Below are 19,004 nucleotides of genomic sequence, written 5' to 3'. Positions count from 1 at the left end.
TGACGGTTGATTTTACACCAGGAGGTTTGTCTCCGAGGAAGACCTAGGGAACTGGATATCTAGCGAGAACTTCCTACGGATTCCCCGGCGCCTCGGGAAAATGGGAGCTGCTGCAAAGTTGGCGTTTGCCGTCTTTCTTATCTCTTGTTCTTCAGGTAGGTGCAGGGAGCGCGGCGCGGTGGGGCTGCTGCTGCGGCCGCGGCTGCCGCTGCTGGGGGCTACGGCTGTTGTTGGGTCGGTGAGCTCCAGTGGAACCTGGGGAGGTTGCCCCACACCCTGAGCCCCTCGGCTGCCAACCCCCGTGTCTGATTGTGATCTGGAAACCTCCATGAATGTTCCTCCTTTCGAGTTGGGTTGGCGAGCTGATAAGAGTGAGTGCTGTGTTGTGGAAGTGAGAAAGTCATGGTTTGTGGCCATAACACTGGATGACAGCGCTGGTTGGGTTGCAATTAAGCCACAAATACCACAAGTGACAATTTATGCAAAGGTTGAAAACTGAAAGGAGTATTCCGAAATGTCATTTAGTGTGGGCTCCTCCAAAACAAGGGTTGCTTTTGTCGTCTTTTAATTAGTCCTTCACCGGTGAATATCACGACATAGATCAAGTCAGTTGTTACTTAATTTTGACTGTGAGAAGCAATGCATCCTATCATTAATTCAATCTGGGTCTCCCTTCACGTTTTCTTCAACTTTAGTGTCCAACAGTGTTAAAAATAGTTGTTGTTAGAGTATTAACTATAACCCAGTGCAGAAGAGGTATGCCGCTTGTGTATTGGTAATGTGCTGGCTTTCAACCACCATTTGTGTTTCGGGCATAGATTTTGCTTACCTGCGGAATACTTATTTTAAACGCTTTGTATTGAAGCATTGTTTTCGGTTTAGAACTGCCCATGTGAAATTGTTCTTATTGTTAAATATGATATACTCATAAAATAGGTTTTAGCCCAAGGTTGGAGGAATAATCTGGCCATTTTATATTTGAAATTTTTGATTTTGTGAGGACGTTCTATGGTTGCAACCAGTGGTTGGTAAAACTAGTCTTTTGTATTTGAAATTTTATAAATAAATACTGCATCTAGCTCAAAGGTGTGCGAATGTACATAACAGGAGAGTTACTTCCATAGATGAAAGAATTTAAGAGTCGCAATGGATCTATTTATCATAAAATTTAATATTCAGTTACGAGGTTGTGACATAGAATTATAGGGGGGAAAAACGAATTGACAGGTTTCATGGCCATGTCTTTATCTTGTTTGCTACAAGGAAATTAGAGGGTGGCAGTCGTCTTTGTGTACCTTTGTGTGATGTGCCTGTGTGTATGCGTGTGTGTGTTTGTGTCCGTTTTCCCCACCCCCCTTTTTAATAGAATCTTTTGTAATGTATAGAATTTTGCTGAATGGTACATTTCCTTGTGGTTAATAAATGGATAAAGTCTAGTCTTATGTCTGTAGTGGTATTGATCAGTTCCGGGTGGGCTGAATGTGTTGTGAAATGGCGATCATTGCCAGAGATTAACCAAAAGAATCATGTCTGTTTAAATGGAAGAAGGAACATGCTTAAGGCAGGCTGACAGTTCTTTTTGTGCAGGGTTTGGGGAGGAAGCTTAACAATGGTGTGTCTGAAATGAATGAAGGCCTTGATAACATTAAACCTCTTGCTTTTGTGACATGACTTAACCATGTAGTTTTTAATCTTTCCAGTAGTACTCTCTCTCTGCCCCTATATGTTCTGGCTGGTGAACTCCTCTTGTTTAAATCCCTTGTTCTGATCTCCTGCCCTTGAGGAGGGGCATCATGGCCACTGACCAAGGAATTGTGGACATTATTCCCTCCCAAACCCACCTGAGTCGTATTAATTGGTGAAAGAGGTTATTCTTGAGTGGTCTCAAGGTATTACTTCTGGAAAAGCAGGCTGTTGCTACAGATCTTACAGCTTCCTCTGCTTGGTTTGGTAGTAAAAAGAACTAAGCATTAGTTTCTGTGGGATTATTTTCACTGGGCCAGGAAGTTAATAGCTAATATTTTGAAATAAAGTAATTTTGTTTTTATAGAGTATATAGGTATTCCACTTCTGTTAAACTAATATTAAGTATTGTTGTATAGGCTTTTTTAAAGGATCATTTTTAGTTGAGCTAAAATATGTGATTCTATTGAAGATAATTCAAGTAATCTTAAAGGCCTTAATCCATATTTATACATGAAGATTTTTAGTACTTAAAATGTCTGATTTTTTTAAAGGGCTTTTGTTATGAATCAAATGCACTCTAAAAAGGGTTATTGTGTTTCTCCAACTAATTGATTTTTCTATGTAATACGTAATCTGGCATGCTGAAAGCATTAGCGTGGCTATTTTTATGAGAATTTTAAAATTTCTCAAGTTGTCAGTTTGGTTTCTAGATATTTGATTTTTTAAAAATTTAAACCAAATGGGAAACAGTTGTAAAGAACAGTTTTATTCCAGGTATTTAGGATGGATGTTTACTGTTTCCTTTACTATTTTGTGGACTTTGATTTTTCAATTTCCATCCCATGATATGTATTCTTGAGACTGATTACGCAGACCATTCCTGTAGGATATGACCAAGTATATAATTTCCTCCTGTCTTTCATTCCAAGGAAACATTTTGAGTTTTGCCCTTACCCTGGAATGCCTTCATTTCCCTCTGATTTTGAATCTTTTCTTTCCTCTTATCCCTTCTCAGATTGTTTCAAAACACAGATCTTCACAGGTTTTTCTTTTTAAAGTATGGTGGTTAATTTGTATCTTTTCCCACAGTTTGTGAAAGTGTGAGGATGAGTGTAACACTTGCCCTAGTACTCAGGTTTATCCTACCTAGAGTGGTGCAGCTGTTGTGGTAGTTGAGTTGCACTGAAGTAAATTGAGAATTCCTTTGGATTCTGTGGGACCTGTAGCAGTATGGTCAATATATCTGATGAAATAAGAAATGGCTAAAACTGTTTTCATAATAATACTAAGATGTTATTTGCCTTTTTCACTCTTATTATTTCTCAAGGGTACAGTGAGTTTTCCAAGCCTATGTGATGTGTGATATCTTAAAAAATTCAGTATATTAGTATATATGAGAAATAGCAGGACATTAAAGAGATTCGTAAAATTGTAAAAAAAAAAAAAAAAAAAAAAGTAATGTTGCATTTCCTTTAGTTCAGCTAGGCAAGTATGTGTGTGTGTGAGAGAGAAAGAGAGAGAGAGAGAATGAGAATTTGTGGTTGGAGGGGTAGTTGGCAGTACAGAGAATCTTCTGGGAGTCTTCTGAACTTTGGCTAACAAGTGATAGATATTAAATACTTTGTTTTCTAAAAGGTAGAATCTCTTAAATATTATCTGTGATCAAATTCAAATATAATATATTGAAACATACAGAGAAGAAGAGAAATACAACCACCCTCTCCCACCATTCATTTTGAGTTTTTTTCTATTTGTGATCTAAGTCAATAATTCTTAAGCTGGGATGATTTTTGCCTCCCCCAACCTCCCACCGAAGCGATATTTGGAGACATTTTTGGAGATAGTGGAGAGGGGCAGGTGTGCTACTGGCATCTAGTGGGTAGAGGGCAGGGATGCTGCTAATCATCCTTCAATGGCAGGGCAGCTTTCCACAACAAAGAACTATCTGGCTCAAAATGTCAATAGTGTTGAGGTTGAGAAACAGTTCTAAACTTTTAATTTTTAAGAGAGTCGGTATATTAGTAAAAGGGCTCTGCTTCCCATCCCTCAAAGTCAATAATCTAAATCTTATGAGTACATGGTATTGATGATCTCCAGGTGACCTTGCATTAAAATTTTTTATTTTTTCATCATCTTTTAAAAGTAGAACATGATTAAGTTAGAGAAACTGACTATAGGTGTGCACATTCTTTCATCCAAAATAAAAATATTTTGTTGACTGTCACGAATAAACTGTCTAATCACTTGTTTTGATAGAGTGCTCATGAAGACTGCATGTTCATGACTATGATGAATGATTGGTCAAGATATCAAGTTTATTTGCTTTAGATTCAGTTTCTTTTTTGCCATAATTATCGTCTTTAAGGATATTTCTTCTTATCCTTATTGAAATCACTGTGCTGCATGGTGGCGGTGTGTGTGTGTGTTTCAGATACCTGAAAGTTTTCTAAGTATCATATGGAAGAAATATGTTCACTATTATATGTTCCCTGAATGGATTCAAGGTAGAAATTTGGTCTTTTTTAAAGTATATTTCTTTTGTCTAGCTAACTTTACTTTCAAGAAACTTTAAAAGTGATTTCTTAATTGCATAATTTTCTCGAGAATCATTAGCTGGGTTTTGGTTACCGTTTGACTCATTTAGGATACAGTAAGTAATATTTTAAGATCTTGCAGACCTGTGCCTTTTTTAAGGTTAAATCTTGACTGTAATTAATAAGTGCTTACCTTGTTTTGAACTCTGATTTTAAGGAAGTTAACCCAGCCAGCCAAGATAAGAATTGCAGTGAAACTCTAAACAAATTAAGTAGCACTACACCATTAAGAGGAAAATTCTGAAGTTACCTCCCACAAAAAGTAGGCAGATAAACTTCATAGCGTCTCTGTAATGCACCTCCCATACTCTCCTCTCTGGTACTACTGACATTTTCACCTTTTGGGTTCATCAGGCTCACTGTGAGAAGTGAAGCATAAATAAACCAAATGAGATTTTAATAATCTCTAAATTGTTCATTTAGATTCTAAGACTTTATTTTGTTGCATTTTTACTTTTGTAAATCCTATTCTTATTTTCTCGTCTTTGATGTTCCATAAATCTGTGATTTAAATTTGTCTTTTCATGTTTTCGTATGTTGCCAGTTGTCATAGTGTCTCTCAGATCATAGGTAAGGTTAGTTAGCAACTTTGGATACTAGGGTCACTGATATGCCTTCACTTTTTGCTCTCTGTTCTATAACTCATCATTTCTTTCATTCCCTTTCATTATAGTTCCCTTTCCACTTTTCTCCCTTCTTTCTCTATACCCTTTTCTTCCTGTATCCCTTTTGTATTTCTCTATACCATAGGCTGCTTGCTTGGGAAAACTCAGTTGTTGCTTAGCATCAAGGGTGGCTCAAGAGGGCTCACCCATGGTTTAAGTGAAAATGGATTGAATTTAGAATACTTGAGAATTGACCACATAGTCTTTTCTGCTATCTTTCATTTGTTGGTTTCTGGACTGCGACACACACGCTGGGAGTATTGTTACTCTTTTGGAATCAAATGGCTTGAACTTTATTTAGATTGCCCCCTCTTTTTTTTTAAATGTTAAGATTTTCCTTAATTCTTTGTTGTTTGTAAAAAGTCTCTCTTTTATTATTACTCATTCAACATTCAAAATTTGACCAGACCTGAGAGCATATTTATTGCCGCTGATAGGACCACATTAGACCTGCTCTGTGGTAGAGTTAATTCTGTTAGGTCTTAACAGTCATGTCTAGACAGAACATTGATTTCAAATTGACTATTGAACATGAAAGTTCCAGGAATAGTATATAGAGGAAAGAGAAGGAAAGACAAGAAGGTAAGAAAACTACTGTAGTTATCAATTGATTTTTCAGTTATTTTCCATCTAGATTTCTGTTAGTCAATTTCATATAACCAATGCATCTAGTGGTCAGGTTTTGTTTAATAAAGAGACTTAAAGGAAATATGTTGTTGTCTTCAAGGTTGGATTTCTCGAACTGTTAGAATGTGGGCCTAAGGGGAAAAACTTGGGAAGTTCATATGGATGGTGACCAAGAATGTGGTCATGGTGATTAGTAGACTTGGGTTCTGGTGCCAGTGCTGCCACTATCTAGCTCATCTATCATTTTCTTTTGCCTGATTATTATAGTACCTTTCTAGCTAAGACTAGCCAGTTCTCTGTCACTACTTTCTCTTTTTTTCAGCCCATTCATATAGTTGGCAGAGTGACCTCATTAAAAATAAATCTGAATATTGTTACTCTTGATTAAAATCTTTCACTGACTGTGAGTCACCTTTAGCATGGAATCTAATGTCTTAGAATGGCATACAAGGTCCTTAATCATTTGGTTCCTGCCTGTTTTCTCTAACCTCTTGGTATAGTGGTTAAGAGTATAGACTCTGGAATTAGATTTTCTTGGTTTAAATTGTGGTTTTACAACTTAACCTTGGTCAAGTCATGTCATCTTTGTGTGCCTCAGTTTTCTCATCTACAAAATGGGGATATTAATGGTGCCTACCTCAGAGAATGAAGATTAAACAGCACATAAATGCTAGGTATTCTGCTGCAGCTCCTCCTTAGCATGAGTGCTATTATATATTCCAGCCATACGAACTTGACTTGCAGTTTCCTGAATGTGTCATCCTTTATTATATATCAGTATGGTGCCTTTGTACTTTATTTCTTCCTCCTTTACTTGGTTAACTCCTTGTTGGTTTTAAGACTGAGAAGTGCCACCTCTTTGGAAACATTTTCTGTGCCATCCAACGCAGATTGAGTAGTTGCTTTCTGTTCATCTAACACCTTGTAAAAAACCTTGATTTCAGTAATTGTTGCAGAGGTTTGCTTGCCTATTTCCACTTTTGACTGTACAAATGTTTACTTTCCTGTTTCCTTTCTTTGGAGACATCTTCCCTTTATCTATAGATTCATTCCTAGAACCTGGCACACAATAGGTGCTCAGCGAATGTTTATTGAATGAATGAAATGAAATTATTTCATTTCTCTGGGCCAGAATTTTCTTCTTATGTATTAAAGTGATTAACTTGGATTAGATGATTTCTGAATTTTTTTCCCTACTCTAAAAACTTTATGATTCTATAATTTTAAGGTTAGAGTTCAATAAAGACATTTTATTAAGAAAAAATGATTTTGCTGGCTGTTTTGATATCTGTAAGTTCTGTTCTTTAAATTTTTTTTAAAAAATTAAAATATGATTTGAATTATATAGATTTAGAAGGCATTTTACATCTCTCCAAGTTCCATGGCTTTCATACTTTTTTGCTCATAACCCACAATAAGATTTACACATTCTGTCATAACTTAGTTCTCATGTAGTAGTAGTGGTAGTATGTGTGTGTATGTATCAGAAATAAAAGTTTCTCAAACTGTTTACTCTTAACTGTGTGCACTTATTTATTTTTATGTTCTATTTCACTTAAAAAATGTTGATTATGACCCATTGATTGCTTCAGTGACCAACTATTGGATTGTAAATGACTAAAAAAACACTAGTCTAGTTCAACAGTCCCCTATTCTTTCTGCCAAATACTCTCAGTGGAGAAAGAAACTAAAAGTGCACTGAAAAATATGGTAATTAGTTAATCTACAATAGAGAATGCATGCCTGGGTACAGAATATAAGGAAAACTCATCCCAAGGGAGACCATGGATCTGCCCTAAGCTCTTCTGTCTTTTGGACTAGTTGGATAAATTAAGTACACATGAAGATCCTGAAACAAAATTCGATTTTAATTTTGGGGAGTTCAGAATTTTTAATTTAGGAATGACTTGCTGGAGGAGAAATCCTAATACTAGGAAAAAAAAATCTTAGTAGGAGGTTAAAAAATATGTTAATATTTATCTTAAGATGAAGGAAAGGCACAAAATAGCATCAGAAACACAAAGGGCATTTGGAAATAAACTTGACCATGGATGGAAGGAAAGTTGGGTTGGAGAAATTTGGACTAAATCCAAGGAAGAGATTTATGTGATGAAGAAAATGTTCATAATTGCTTGAAGAAGTAGGACAATCTCACTTTCAGGGAGTTAAATCCAGATGAAAAGTAATTATTAATAAAACTGAGAAGAGGTAGGAGTGAATGATACAGATCCTAATATATGTCCTAAATACATATATGTAAAATATGAGACAGAAAAGCAATTTGAAGATTAAGGTAGAATGGTTACACTACTAAATAAAATTTATAAAGAAGTAATGAGCCAGAAGAAAATAAGAAGTGCTTTCATAACTAAAGAAGTTTACAGATAATATGGATTTAAATGATAAGCATGAATGAAAATACAGACATAGATTTAGAAAAATAAAAGAGTACATAAAAAACATCAGAGCACGTAATAGTCTCTTACAGGGGCCAACATTGTATGATGGATATGTCTCCTTTGTGATGTCTAGTTAAAGAATTCTAGGTATTAGTGGCTCAGTATGTTGTTTGTGTTTAAATAATGGTCAAATTTCAGTAATTACAGTGATCACTCATACTGGTCATCCAGATTATATTCTTTGGAATCTATGTGAGGCATTTTCCTTACAGTAAGTTGTACTATTCTAAAGAAGTAAATTTAGATACTTTTTTGAATTTGGTATATGCTATTCATGCCTGAAGCCTAAAGCTTTCAATAACCATTCTTTTGGACTAGATAGATGCAGTTTTTCTTTTTTTGGCTGGCTGTAGTCACACTGGGAATCACTTTATTCCGTAATGTTGCTGAAGGAAATAAATGTAAAGCAAGAAGATAGTTACTAGATTAGAAGGACTGGCTGTACGTGTGGGGAGGGGTTGCCTTTTAAAAGATTTTGAAAACTAATCAAGTCTTTATGTAGTATAATACAAATAAGTATCTATTTACAAAGCTCGGAGGGAGAATTTATCCTATTTTTGATTATTAACTTTAAAATTTATATTTTATAGAAATGAGACCATTATTAGGAAAAATTTGTTGTTCTTTACATCTTTATGACTATATGTGATAAATCAAGCTTGTTCCAGGGCATTATTTCAAGAAAGGAGAATGGGCAAGTTGTGAGATCTTGGCAAGTTTCTAAAACTCTGAGATTAATTTTTTAAGTTTGTAAACCAAGATGTTATTAAATGAAATGATATGCCGTGTAACACAGTAGCTGGTCCAGAGTAGATCTTACGTACATATGTTAGTTTTTAATCTATCTGTAAGTCTCATTTAAAAGGATATAGTATGTAAAACATTAAAAAATATACATTCAGTTCTTGGGATATTTTTAAATTTGTAGATAAATAAATTACTTATCAGTTAATGTGAAATAATACTTTGACTAAATGATCCAGCCAAAGAAAATATCATTATAGAGTGCCAGATAGGTGCCAGGAAATATCTAGAACATTCAGATGTCATGATTATTTACAAAGAGTTCTTTAAGGTCTCATTGTTCTAGCATGCACTAAAAAGAAACATTGGAGTAAATCTTCATCTCTATTTATATGTTGAAATTTAAAATATTTTTCTTGGACAACTTAAACTTTAAGTGTTTTAAAATATTTTATGTAGAATTAAAGTTTTGAAAAATCTCAAGTCTGTTTTTCTGTACCAGCTACTTTAAGCTTTGAAAACAGAGCCGTTTAAGCTCTGATGTCAATATTTTGAATGTGGTATAATATTTTGGACTAAAACTTGAGTCATTCAAATTTCCTCTTTCCTCTTTGACCTTTGACAACCATTACAACTTTGCTTTACTCATCCCTAAGTTAAAGAGAATGAAATAGGTATTCATTCATTTAACAAATCGATATTGCACTACATGCTAGGCACTATGCTAAGTGCTTGGGATACAGCAGTGGACAAGACAGATGTGAGTATGCTTTCTGGAACATATAGTCGTAAAATAAGTAGTCAAATGAATAAAATAATTACGAATTGTCATATGTGCTCTGACAGAAATTGAGTGCTGAGAGGATCACTGTTTGGCTCACATCACATATCACAATCTCTATTTATTTTATTTATTCACCTATTTATTATTTGTCTTTTACACTACTAAAGTGCAAGTTCTATGAGGGGAGGTATCTCACTTGTTCATCATAGTACCCCTAGGGCATGGCACAATTTTTGACACAGAGCAGAAGCTCAGTTAGTATCCAGTCATTAAATATGAAATGTCCGATTCTGAATCGAAAGTGTAGTTTATTATATCTCAAACAAGAAGCAGTAAAATTAAAGTATACCTAAACTGTCAACACAGTTTTGCCACCTTAACGGTAGCTTCTTTATGCCAGCAGTGAAGAAGCTTGGAGAACTTGGTGAGAATTGAATATTTTTTCGTTGCAAGAAGTGGTTCAAAGCCTGGAGAAGTGGTAGTTAGTTGGTGCAAGGTCTGGTGAATATGGTGGATGACAGAGAGTTTCCAAGTCCAGCCTCTGTAGTTTGAACAGCATTGTTTGTGCAATATGTGGTTCAATGTAGTCTTGCAAGAGGGTTAGCCTGTCTCTGTTGACCAGTCACAGCTGCTTAATCTCAAGCATCCTTATCATTTTTTTCCATTACTTGCACTAGATATCTGCTATAATCGATTGACCAGATTTCATGAAGCTGTAGTGGATATTACCAGTGCTGGACCACCAAACAGACACTGTTAGCTTTTTTGGATGAATATTTGGTTTTGTACTGTGTTTGGGCGGTTCACCTTTATCCAACCATTGTGCCAAACACTTGTGGTTGTCAAAAAGAATCCATTTTTCATCACACGTAACAATTATGGTGTAGAAATGGTTCACCTTTATATCGTAACAGCAAAGAAAGGCAAGCTTCCAGATGATTTCTCTTCCGATACTCATTAAATTCATGAGGAACACATCTATCTAGCTTCTTTACCTTGCCAATTTGTCTTAAATGGTCCAATACTATTGGAATAGTAACGTCAATGCATGTTGCTAATTCACTTGTAGGTTGAGATGGATTCGCTTCCACTACAGCTTTCAGTTCATCATTATCCACTTTGGTCTCAAGTTGCCCATGTGGCTCATTTTCAAGATTAACATCACCAGAACAGAACTTCTCAAACTATCACCTTGTTGTGTGTTCATTAGCCACATCCTTCAAAAACACTTCATTGATATTTTGAGCTGTCTGTGCTGCATTGGTTCCAGGACAGAACTCATATTTGAAAATAAGATGAGTTTTTGTCTTATCCGTGGTTTCACAAAAATTGCTCTAAAAAAATTTTTGAAAGATAATCACAAGCCAAACCATGCACTTGAAAGAATGAGGATCTACCTTCACAATAAAAATAAATCAGGAAGTTTCAAAGTGAAATGTCAGAGATACCAACTGTCAAACTTAGTACTAAGGAAATTGGACATTTCATACTTAATAACCTAACATTTAACTGGCTGCCTGAAGAAATGAATGCAGGGATGGGACTGGAGAGATAGGGACAAGATCTTGCAGGATTTTAATAGTGGAAGGAGTTAGAATAAAATGCATAGAGCAGTGGGAAGCAAAGAGTTTTGAGGAGGAGCTGGATCTGAGTTATGTGTTAAGATCACTTTGGCAGCTATCTGAAAAACATATTGGAAGTGTATGGGAGTGAAGAGGTTAGACCAGTTAGTTAGGAGCCTACTGCATCAATGTAGAGATACTAGATACTCTCCAAGGTCCCTATAGCTTTGAACATTCTCTGATTGTAAAGCTTGGCTACAGTAACCAGTTTTCCTCTTGTATTTTTTAGACACCCTGTTTTTTTTCCCCTGCCAATCATTACTTAAACTGGATAGGCTTTTTGTGAACATGAGAACTGTGAATATAATGTCTCAAACAACACAAAAACAAACCTCAAAAAGAGATAATAAAACACAGACTAGAGGTTATTGAATTTGGTGACAAATTCCTGTCTTTAGGTTTTGTATCTCTGGTAATTTATAGTCTTAGTTACATAAGCATTCCTATTTTTCTCTGAAACTGTGTCTTTACTCCTTGTTAAATGCCTATTTTTTCATAAGATCACCACCATTTTATTGTTTCAAACTTGTGATATGCTGTGTTGTTAGTGTGGTTGAAGATTTAGAAGTGGAAACTCAGCATATTTTGTATCTTAATTCTTAGGAATTTGATATCTTTTCAGGTTATCAAGGTTTTACAGTAAGGCTAAAAGGATAAATAGTTAATACTTTGGACTGTTAGTTTTATTCAGGGCTACAGCCTCTAACTCTAGGTAGTCAGTTTGAATAATTTTGTCTGGAAAGATTTCAAGCCTCAACGGATGGTGGGGGAAGGTGGTGCTTGTCACAGAGAAATCGGCCCTTTATTATGGCAGAAGTTCAGCAGCATCATCTTTGACTTGGAAAAACTGCATTATTACACAGAGGTAAACCAGAAGAGATGTTAAAATTTACTAATTTAAAAATTGTGATTGCGGCTACCTCATTTCATTTGGTTTCTTTCATTTTGGAAGCAGGTAAAACTATCTATCTTTGGTAAGCCACATTCTATAAAGAAGTGCAGTTCCACCTGTAAATATTATAGGCCATTTTATTTATTATTACCTTAAGTAAAGTAGTTCTAGAAAAAGAACTGGTTGCTAGGCTTTGTTTAACCTCTGAGTGGAGTTTCATACTTTAGGATTAGTGAACAGAATTTGCTAATTTTGTTTAATTTAAGACTTGAGGGAGGAGGGGATGGGTAAATTCACACCTCATGGGTGCCTTGTGAGCTGTCTTGGGGATGGGCATGCTTGTAGCTTTTACTCGGGCAATGCAAAGGCAATTTTTGTGACCAAAGTATTTGTACCCCCATAATATTCTGAAATTAAAAAAAAGCTTGAAATGAACTTGTATAAATATACTTTAAAATGATACGGGGGGAAATGAAAAGTCAAAGAGTAAGAATGATGATAAATAATGAGTAAGGGCAGTTGCAAAATAACTTGTACAAGATAGGCATAGTAATAATAAAGCAATTTGATTAGCAGGTATTCAATAGTAGAATAAAGCATTTTTCCAATGACCAGAAAAATGATTGACTAGGCATTGACCATCCTTTTATTCTTACATGAATATTATATAATACATTTCAACTTGTAGTCTTATTTTCTTCCTTAGTTCTTTAGAGATACATAAACCTGGCTTGGGTGTTGAATTAGGAAATTAATTGCTAATTATATATTTTTTTAAAAATGTAAATAGAGGTTGCTTATTAGTTGAGAGGGCTAGAAATAATAGTCAATTAAATTAGGAGGCTTCAGCTGCTTAGAGGGCCTAACAGATTGTCAGGTACTATTTTCTCCTGTAACTTGCTGTATCAGAAGGATTCTTACGAAAAATAAATTGTTCAAGCTGATCTTCACTTCTTAAGGATGGAGTAAAAGAGAGAAAAAGAATGTAGTTACACTTTTTTTCCCTTTTGAATCAGTGAAGGGTAGTTTTGATCTTTTACCCACAGATCTTACCTTTCACTATGGTAGCCCAAGAATATTCCCACATCAAGAATTGTAGTTTCTAGTTAGTCTAGCAACATATATTTAACAGCCCTGAGTTAAGCAGTGTTTTTACAAATTAATACCTAGCTTTGTATCTGTGATATGGAAGGAAATCAGCTCACTAAGCCAGAGAACAGAAAAGTAGATGAGCCTACTCTGTTGTAGATTATAAAATTTTCTAGTGCTGCCACATGTGATTTGCCAGAAAGGGTTAGTTAGTAAAAATAAAAGCTAATGTTGTTTTATACAAATGTAGCTGTTTGTTGGCAAGAATGGTTTTCCAAAAAAGCAGCTCTAAGAACTTCCTTTATCTTCAAATTTGGTGAAAGTAATTAATTATACAATTCTTGGGCTAGTATACTAGAAGGAACAAACATTCTGCAGGGAGAATACTTGAGTGTTGTGCCTCTCTGTACTGTGGTGTAATATGCCATGTGAACTTGGAAAAATCCCATAACCTTAGTTTCTTCATCCCTAAAGTAGAATTTATAATGCCTACCTTACAAGATTTTAGTGAGGATCAAAAGCTACATACACAAACCCAGGCACACTCACATGAACATATACATGTAACTTTTAAAATTTTGAAATGTTATACCAAATATTTGTAATTAATACAATAATGTTTTTCATGGAGTAGAGAACAATAGGAAGGGTTCAAGTGAACTATAACAACACTTCTAATTAAGAATTTGTAATTCTTAATGGGTAGACATTTATCTTTAGATTGTCTATAAATAAAGAGGTTAATTCCCTACACCAAATATACGATATTAGAGGAATATTTATTCCTTACAGTGACCTTAAAGGTACTACATAATATGGCCCCTTTTCAACCTCATCTTTTGCTATACTGGCTCTCTGGTAGTTCCTACAACAAACTAATTGCTTTTTAGTATTCTGAACTTTTTTTTCACTTGCCTTCCATTAATATTTATGAGAGGGACCATATCTTACTTATTCACTGTAGTTTCCTCAGTGCCTAGCACATAATAGATGTTTAACAAATATTTGTGAGTTAACGTTGAATGCTTTCAAGTGCTTAGGACAGGGGTTTACAAACGTTTCTTAGAAAAAGGCCAGATAGTAAGTATTTTAGGCAATCCCTTTTGCAGTAATTCAGCTGTAACAAAAAAGCAGTCATAGACAATATGTAAATAAATCAGTATGACTGTGTTCCAGTAAAACTTTATTTGTGGACACTGAAATTTGATTTTCATATTATTTTCATGTGTCACAAAATATTATTGTCCTTTTGATTTTTTTCAACCATTTGAAAATGTAAAAACCATTGTTCAGGGCTGTATAAAAACAGATCCCAGCCTGGATTTGACCTGTGGGCTGTAGTTTGCTATTCTTTGAACATTGTATAGGTGATATCTCTCCCCCATCTTAGAAATATATTACATTTAAAAAACTTTGGTTAGAACCTCAGGAGCATTTTCTTATAGAATCACTGTCATATGTGTTAATTAAGTTCCCAGACCCATCCACAAGCCTGTTTTATCTCCAGTGTTTTATTCCATCAGTACAACTTTACCTCATGGAATAATACTGTCTTTGAGGGAAAATGGATTTAGTGTTTCTTCTTGAACCAGAAGAAACACAGACTCTCCTCTACGTTAGCACTATCAGAATTACTTTCTTCCCTGATGTCTCTCTCCTACTTGCTGGGCTTTACACCCTAGGAAGTACCCTGCTTCTAGGGACTTCTGTAGGGTCACATGGTAACAAGATTAAAAAGAGCTTTGTGTATGTGATTAAAGGGAGGCCAAAGGAGGAGAAAAGTGGAAAGAGAGAGTGCAGGGTAGTTTCTTTTCAAACTGCAGGTCACAACACATTCAAGGGTCATGAAATCAATGTAGAGGGTCACCACTACCAAAAAAGAAAGAAAATAGAAAATATTAAAATGAGTCACACATAGTAAAGGACAGTTTTGTGAAACTTGAGTTATGTGTGTGATTATATGTATATATTACTGGGTCACAATGAAAAATGTATTTCTTACTGTGGTTTGTGGTTAGAAAAGTTTGAAAGGCTGTGTTCTAAGAGTTTGGGATACTTAGATTTTTTTTTTTCCTTCTCGTATCCGAGAGACAAATGAAAAATATAAAGGAAGCCTTTTGATTGCTTGCTGCAGTGTGTTTCTGGTACTGAGCTCCCATATGAGATAGTTAACTATTTTACAGATGAGAAAACAGGGTCATATGGCTAATAAGCTTCACAACTGAGATTCGAACAGAAGCTCACCTTATTTTAGAATATGTGCTTCTTCCATTATACTATGTTATTTTCCCTGTAGGGACAGAAGGTATGTATGATTTCCTTTGTGTTTCAGAGGACAAAAATTATCTCAGTTGGTGACAGCTCACCAGATTTCTAGAAACGAGTTATTGGCTTCAGTGATAGGACAGGGCCACTGGAAAAGTGTGAAGAAAGTGGTTGTGAACACTATATGAAGAATGACAACAATGTGAAAGAGAGGAGGAATTTCTCCTTCACATCCCCAGCCCGCAGCAGCCTTACTTCTAGTCCTGCTCCTTTATACATCACCACCAGTTGGGCTCTTAACTCATGTTAGAAATAGCAAGGGATTGAGGATGAGGTTTGGTGAGGAAGAGCAATATAATTATGTCTTAACCTGAAAGGGGAATGAGGAGGGAAACCCACGTAGCAGGGCCGCTTGGCTCCCCCCATGGGTTGGCAGTTCCCAGATGGCCATTTACAAGTGGATGTAGGTAAGACAGGGCCTGCTATTAATTGTGTTACAAGTGGAAGTCTTGGCTTTGGAGACTTGTAGCTTTGATATGCTAATTGAAAGTAGTTCTTTTAAAAGTTGTATTAAGGGGAAGTTTATCTTAGCAACACTTAGTCCAGTCAGTTACCCATTTTAAGTATGGAAAAATCATAATAATCATGTCTTTAAGACATCTCTGTTTCTCTTATATTTTGAGTTGGCAAGGATGGTAAAACCTAATTTATGCTGATTCTGATTTCTGATTTGATTTGGAATTGTCCAGGGGGGGGAAGATTGATGGGAAGGCTATTCACTAGAAAAGTAACAAAACCATAGTTGACGAATAGATACCTGGTTAATTGAATGGAAAGATGACAGGCCCTTATAAAAATGTGTTCATCTTTCCCTGGCTAAGTTGGGGTTCTTCCTTTTGCAGTGGGAATTACTGATTTATACGGAATGAGTTTCAACTACGTAGTAGCATATGAAAGGCTTAGACTTAATATCTTTTAGCCCTGTCACTTACCTCTACAGTATTGCTTACCATCCTGTATTATAATTGCTTGTTAATCCTGTATTATAATTGCTTGTTAATGTGTTTGTTTACCAGCTGACCCTAAGTTCTTTCAAGATTCAGTGTTAAATTAGTGTTCAATGTAGATTAAGAGTTTTGAAGCCAGATTACCTGGTCCTCGTCTGGAAAGTGGAGATAATAAGGGTACCTACCTTATACAGTTATTATAAAGTATAAGTGAGTTGATATTTGTAAAGTGCTTTCAATGATTTCTCACTTGTAGCATTCTAAATAACTCAGTAAATATAAATTGCTGATGCTGCTTGTTATTGCCTACCAGTGTCTAGCTCTGAACTATTTCTATCTCTGAACTATTTATTGAATATGAACAAGTTACAGTGTAGTGAATCTAATACCTAGGGCATTCTAACCGGGGGCATTCTAGTATATTTAGTGAGAAACTGTACCTTTGCAGATGGCCATCCTTTGTTTAGGATGCAGTGTTTGTTTTATTTATAATATTTATATTTATTTGATTCTGGTTTAATTTTAGAACATCAGTTGGTGTTCAGGGAAGAATACTAACATTTTTCAATTATGTAATTTAGTGGTAATTGTTTTATATAAAGATTTTTTTGGGGGGGATCTTTTTAGAAAACTGTAAAATAGAGTGGAATAATATGTCATTTAGTAGTATACAGGTTGAGCATCCCAAAGCCCAAAATCTGAAATGCTTCAAAATTTGAAAGTTTTTTCGAGTGACAACATGACACTCAAAGGAAATGCTCGTTCAGATTTTGGATTTTCAGATTTGGGATACTGGCTGGGCGCAGTGGCTCACGCCTGTAATCATAACACTCTGGGAGGCTGAGGCGAGAGGATCACTCGAGGTCAGGAGTTCGAGACCAGCCTGAGCAAGAGCGAGACCCCGTCTCTACTAAAAAAAAAAAGGATAGAAAAAAAATTAGCCAGGCAACTAAAAACAGAAAATATTAGCCAGGCCTAGTGGTGTGCGCCCATAGTCCCAGCTACTGGGGAGGCAGGAGGCTTGCTTGAGCACAGGAGTTTGAGGTTGCTGTGAGCTAGGCTGATGCCACGGCACGCTAGCCTGAGCAACAGAGTGAGACCGAGTCTCAAAAAAAAAAAAACAAAAAAAAAAAACCAAAAAAAGATTTGGGATACTTAACTGGTATGCTGCCGATATTCCAAAATCTGAAAAAATCTGAAATCTGAAACACTTCTGATCCCAAGCATTTCGGATAAGGTATACTCAACCTGTATTCTCAAGTGAGAGCACCTCAAAACCTTCTTTCCAAAATGAGATAAAGAGGAGTGGGTATGTTAGGGGAATAACTGAAAGTTCCAAAAATGTATCTTGTTTTATTTCCTCAGCATCTAAATATCAGCATTTTTTGGGAAAATATCATCCATTTACTAATGCTTTATAGTTTTCTAAGTGATTCCATGTCTGTTTCTGTTTGATCCTATTTGAATCTGTTTGAAATAGTCTCTGTGTTTTGTTTGCTTGTTTTAACTCAAACCCTGAGATAATATAATTTGCCTACAGTGACGAATTGGTTGAGCTTAGAACTACAACCCTGACTTTCCAATTTAGTGTTCTTTTGTAGAAGTAAAAAATGCTTACTGGCTTTTAGAGAGTCGTTCTTCACCTTTTCCTACCCTTAGTGGGGGAAATGTTTGCAGTATTTTATAGAGTTGGTTGTTTTGCAGATAGTCTTTGTACCACACTTTGAGAAACCTATGTTGAGAGCCTGAGGATTGGGAAGTAGTAATACAGCAATAGGAAGCACCAAGTCGGCTCTAATTCTAGGGCAGATGTTGTTTTGATCTTGTTTGGCTAGCTTGATGGCAGCCATAAATCTGTATGTGTTAATTGTTGCCTGAGGGAAATTTGTAGGTAAATCCTGCCCTTGATTGCTGCAAAAGTGTTTTTCTCCATCACTTTTGCTTTTGATTAAGAATGTTTAAAATTGTTTTCCTGATGGGCCATTGTTAGATCTGTCTCATTCCACCTGTGCCAGAATTTTACATTATTACATTTCTTTACATTCTTACATTATTACATTATTACAATTGTAACTGGCCAGTTAAGTCACAGCCTAACTGTTATGTATAACAATAATATTACTAATGATTACCATTTGTTAAAACTACCATTAACAACCACCACTCATGACTTGCCCTACAAAATAAATATTATTCCCATTTTATATATGAGGAAACTGAGACTCAGTAACTTGCCTGAGGCTATGTAACTAAGAATTAGCAGAGTCAGGGTCTGCAGGGCTTAAATCTTTCTATAGAATCAAATATTCTAAAACATATATTAAAATATGAATTACTAATTCCAGGGCAGTGTGACTTTCTTTGAACCCATTCTCCCAAGGTTCTCTACCCCTAGCCCCACCCTAACAGCAGTTGCTGTTGCTAGCACCCCTTGAAACCTATGCTGTGGTAAAAAATGCTGAGCTACCTAGTTCAGATGTTGATAGTTTACTATAGTTCCTGTGACTGATACAGTAGAGCTCTCTCTACCTCTGAAATGAAAGTACAGTTGACCTTCGAACAACATGGGG

General features: G+C 35.6%; 1 protein-coding gene across 1 annotated transcript in view; it reads left to right on the top strand.

Annotated features, from left to right (window-relative positions):
* Window positions 1-328: 328 nt before the first annotated feature.
* The window catches only part of ACVR2A (activin A receptor, type IIA), a 104,948-nt gene continuing 86,272 nt past the window's right edge, over window positions 329-19,004 (top strand). Inside the window, exon 1 of the mRNA XM_012659177.1 lies at window positions 329-437. Coding sequence (XP_012514631.1) covers window positions 329-437 — 109 coding nt within the window. The remainder of the gene's footprint in view (window positions 438-19,004) is intronic.

Source organism: Propithecus coquereli, unplaced genomic scaffold (assembly GCF_000956105.1).
Source record: "Propithecus coquereli isolate 6110/MARCELLA unplaced genomic scaffold, Pcoq_1.0 Scaffold118, whole genome shotgun sequence".
Taxonomy (NCBI): Eukaryota; Metazoa; Chordata; class Mammalia; order Primates; family Indriidae; genus Propithecus; species Propithecus coquereli.
Note: the sequence above shows the minus strand (reverse complement) of the source record. Positions and strands in the feature narration are given on the sequence as shown.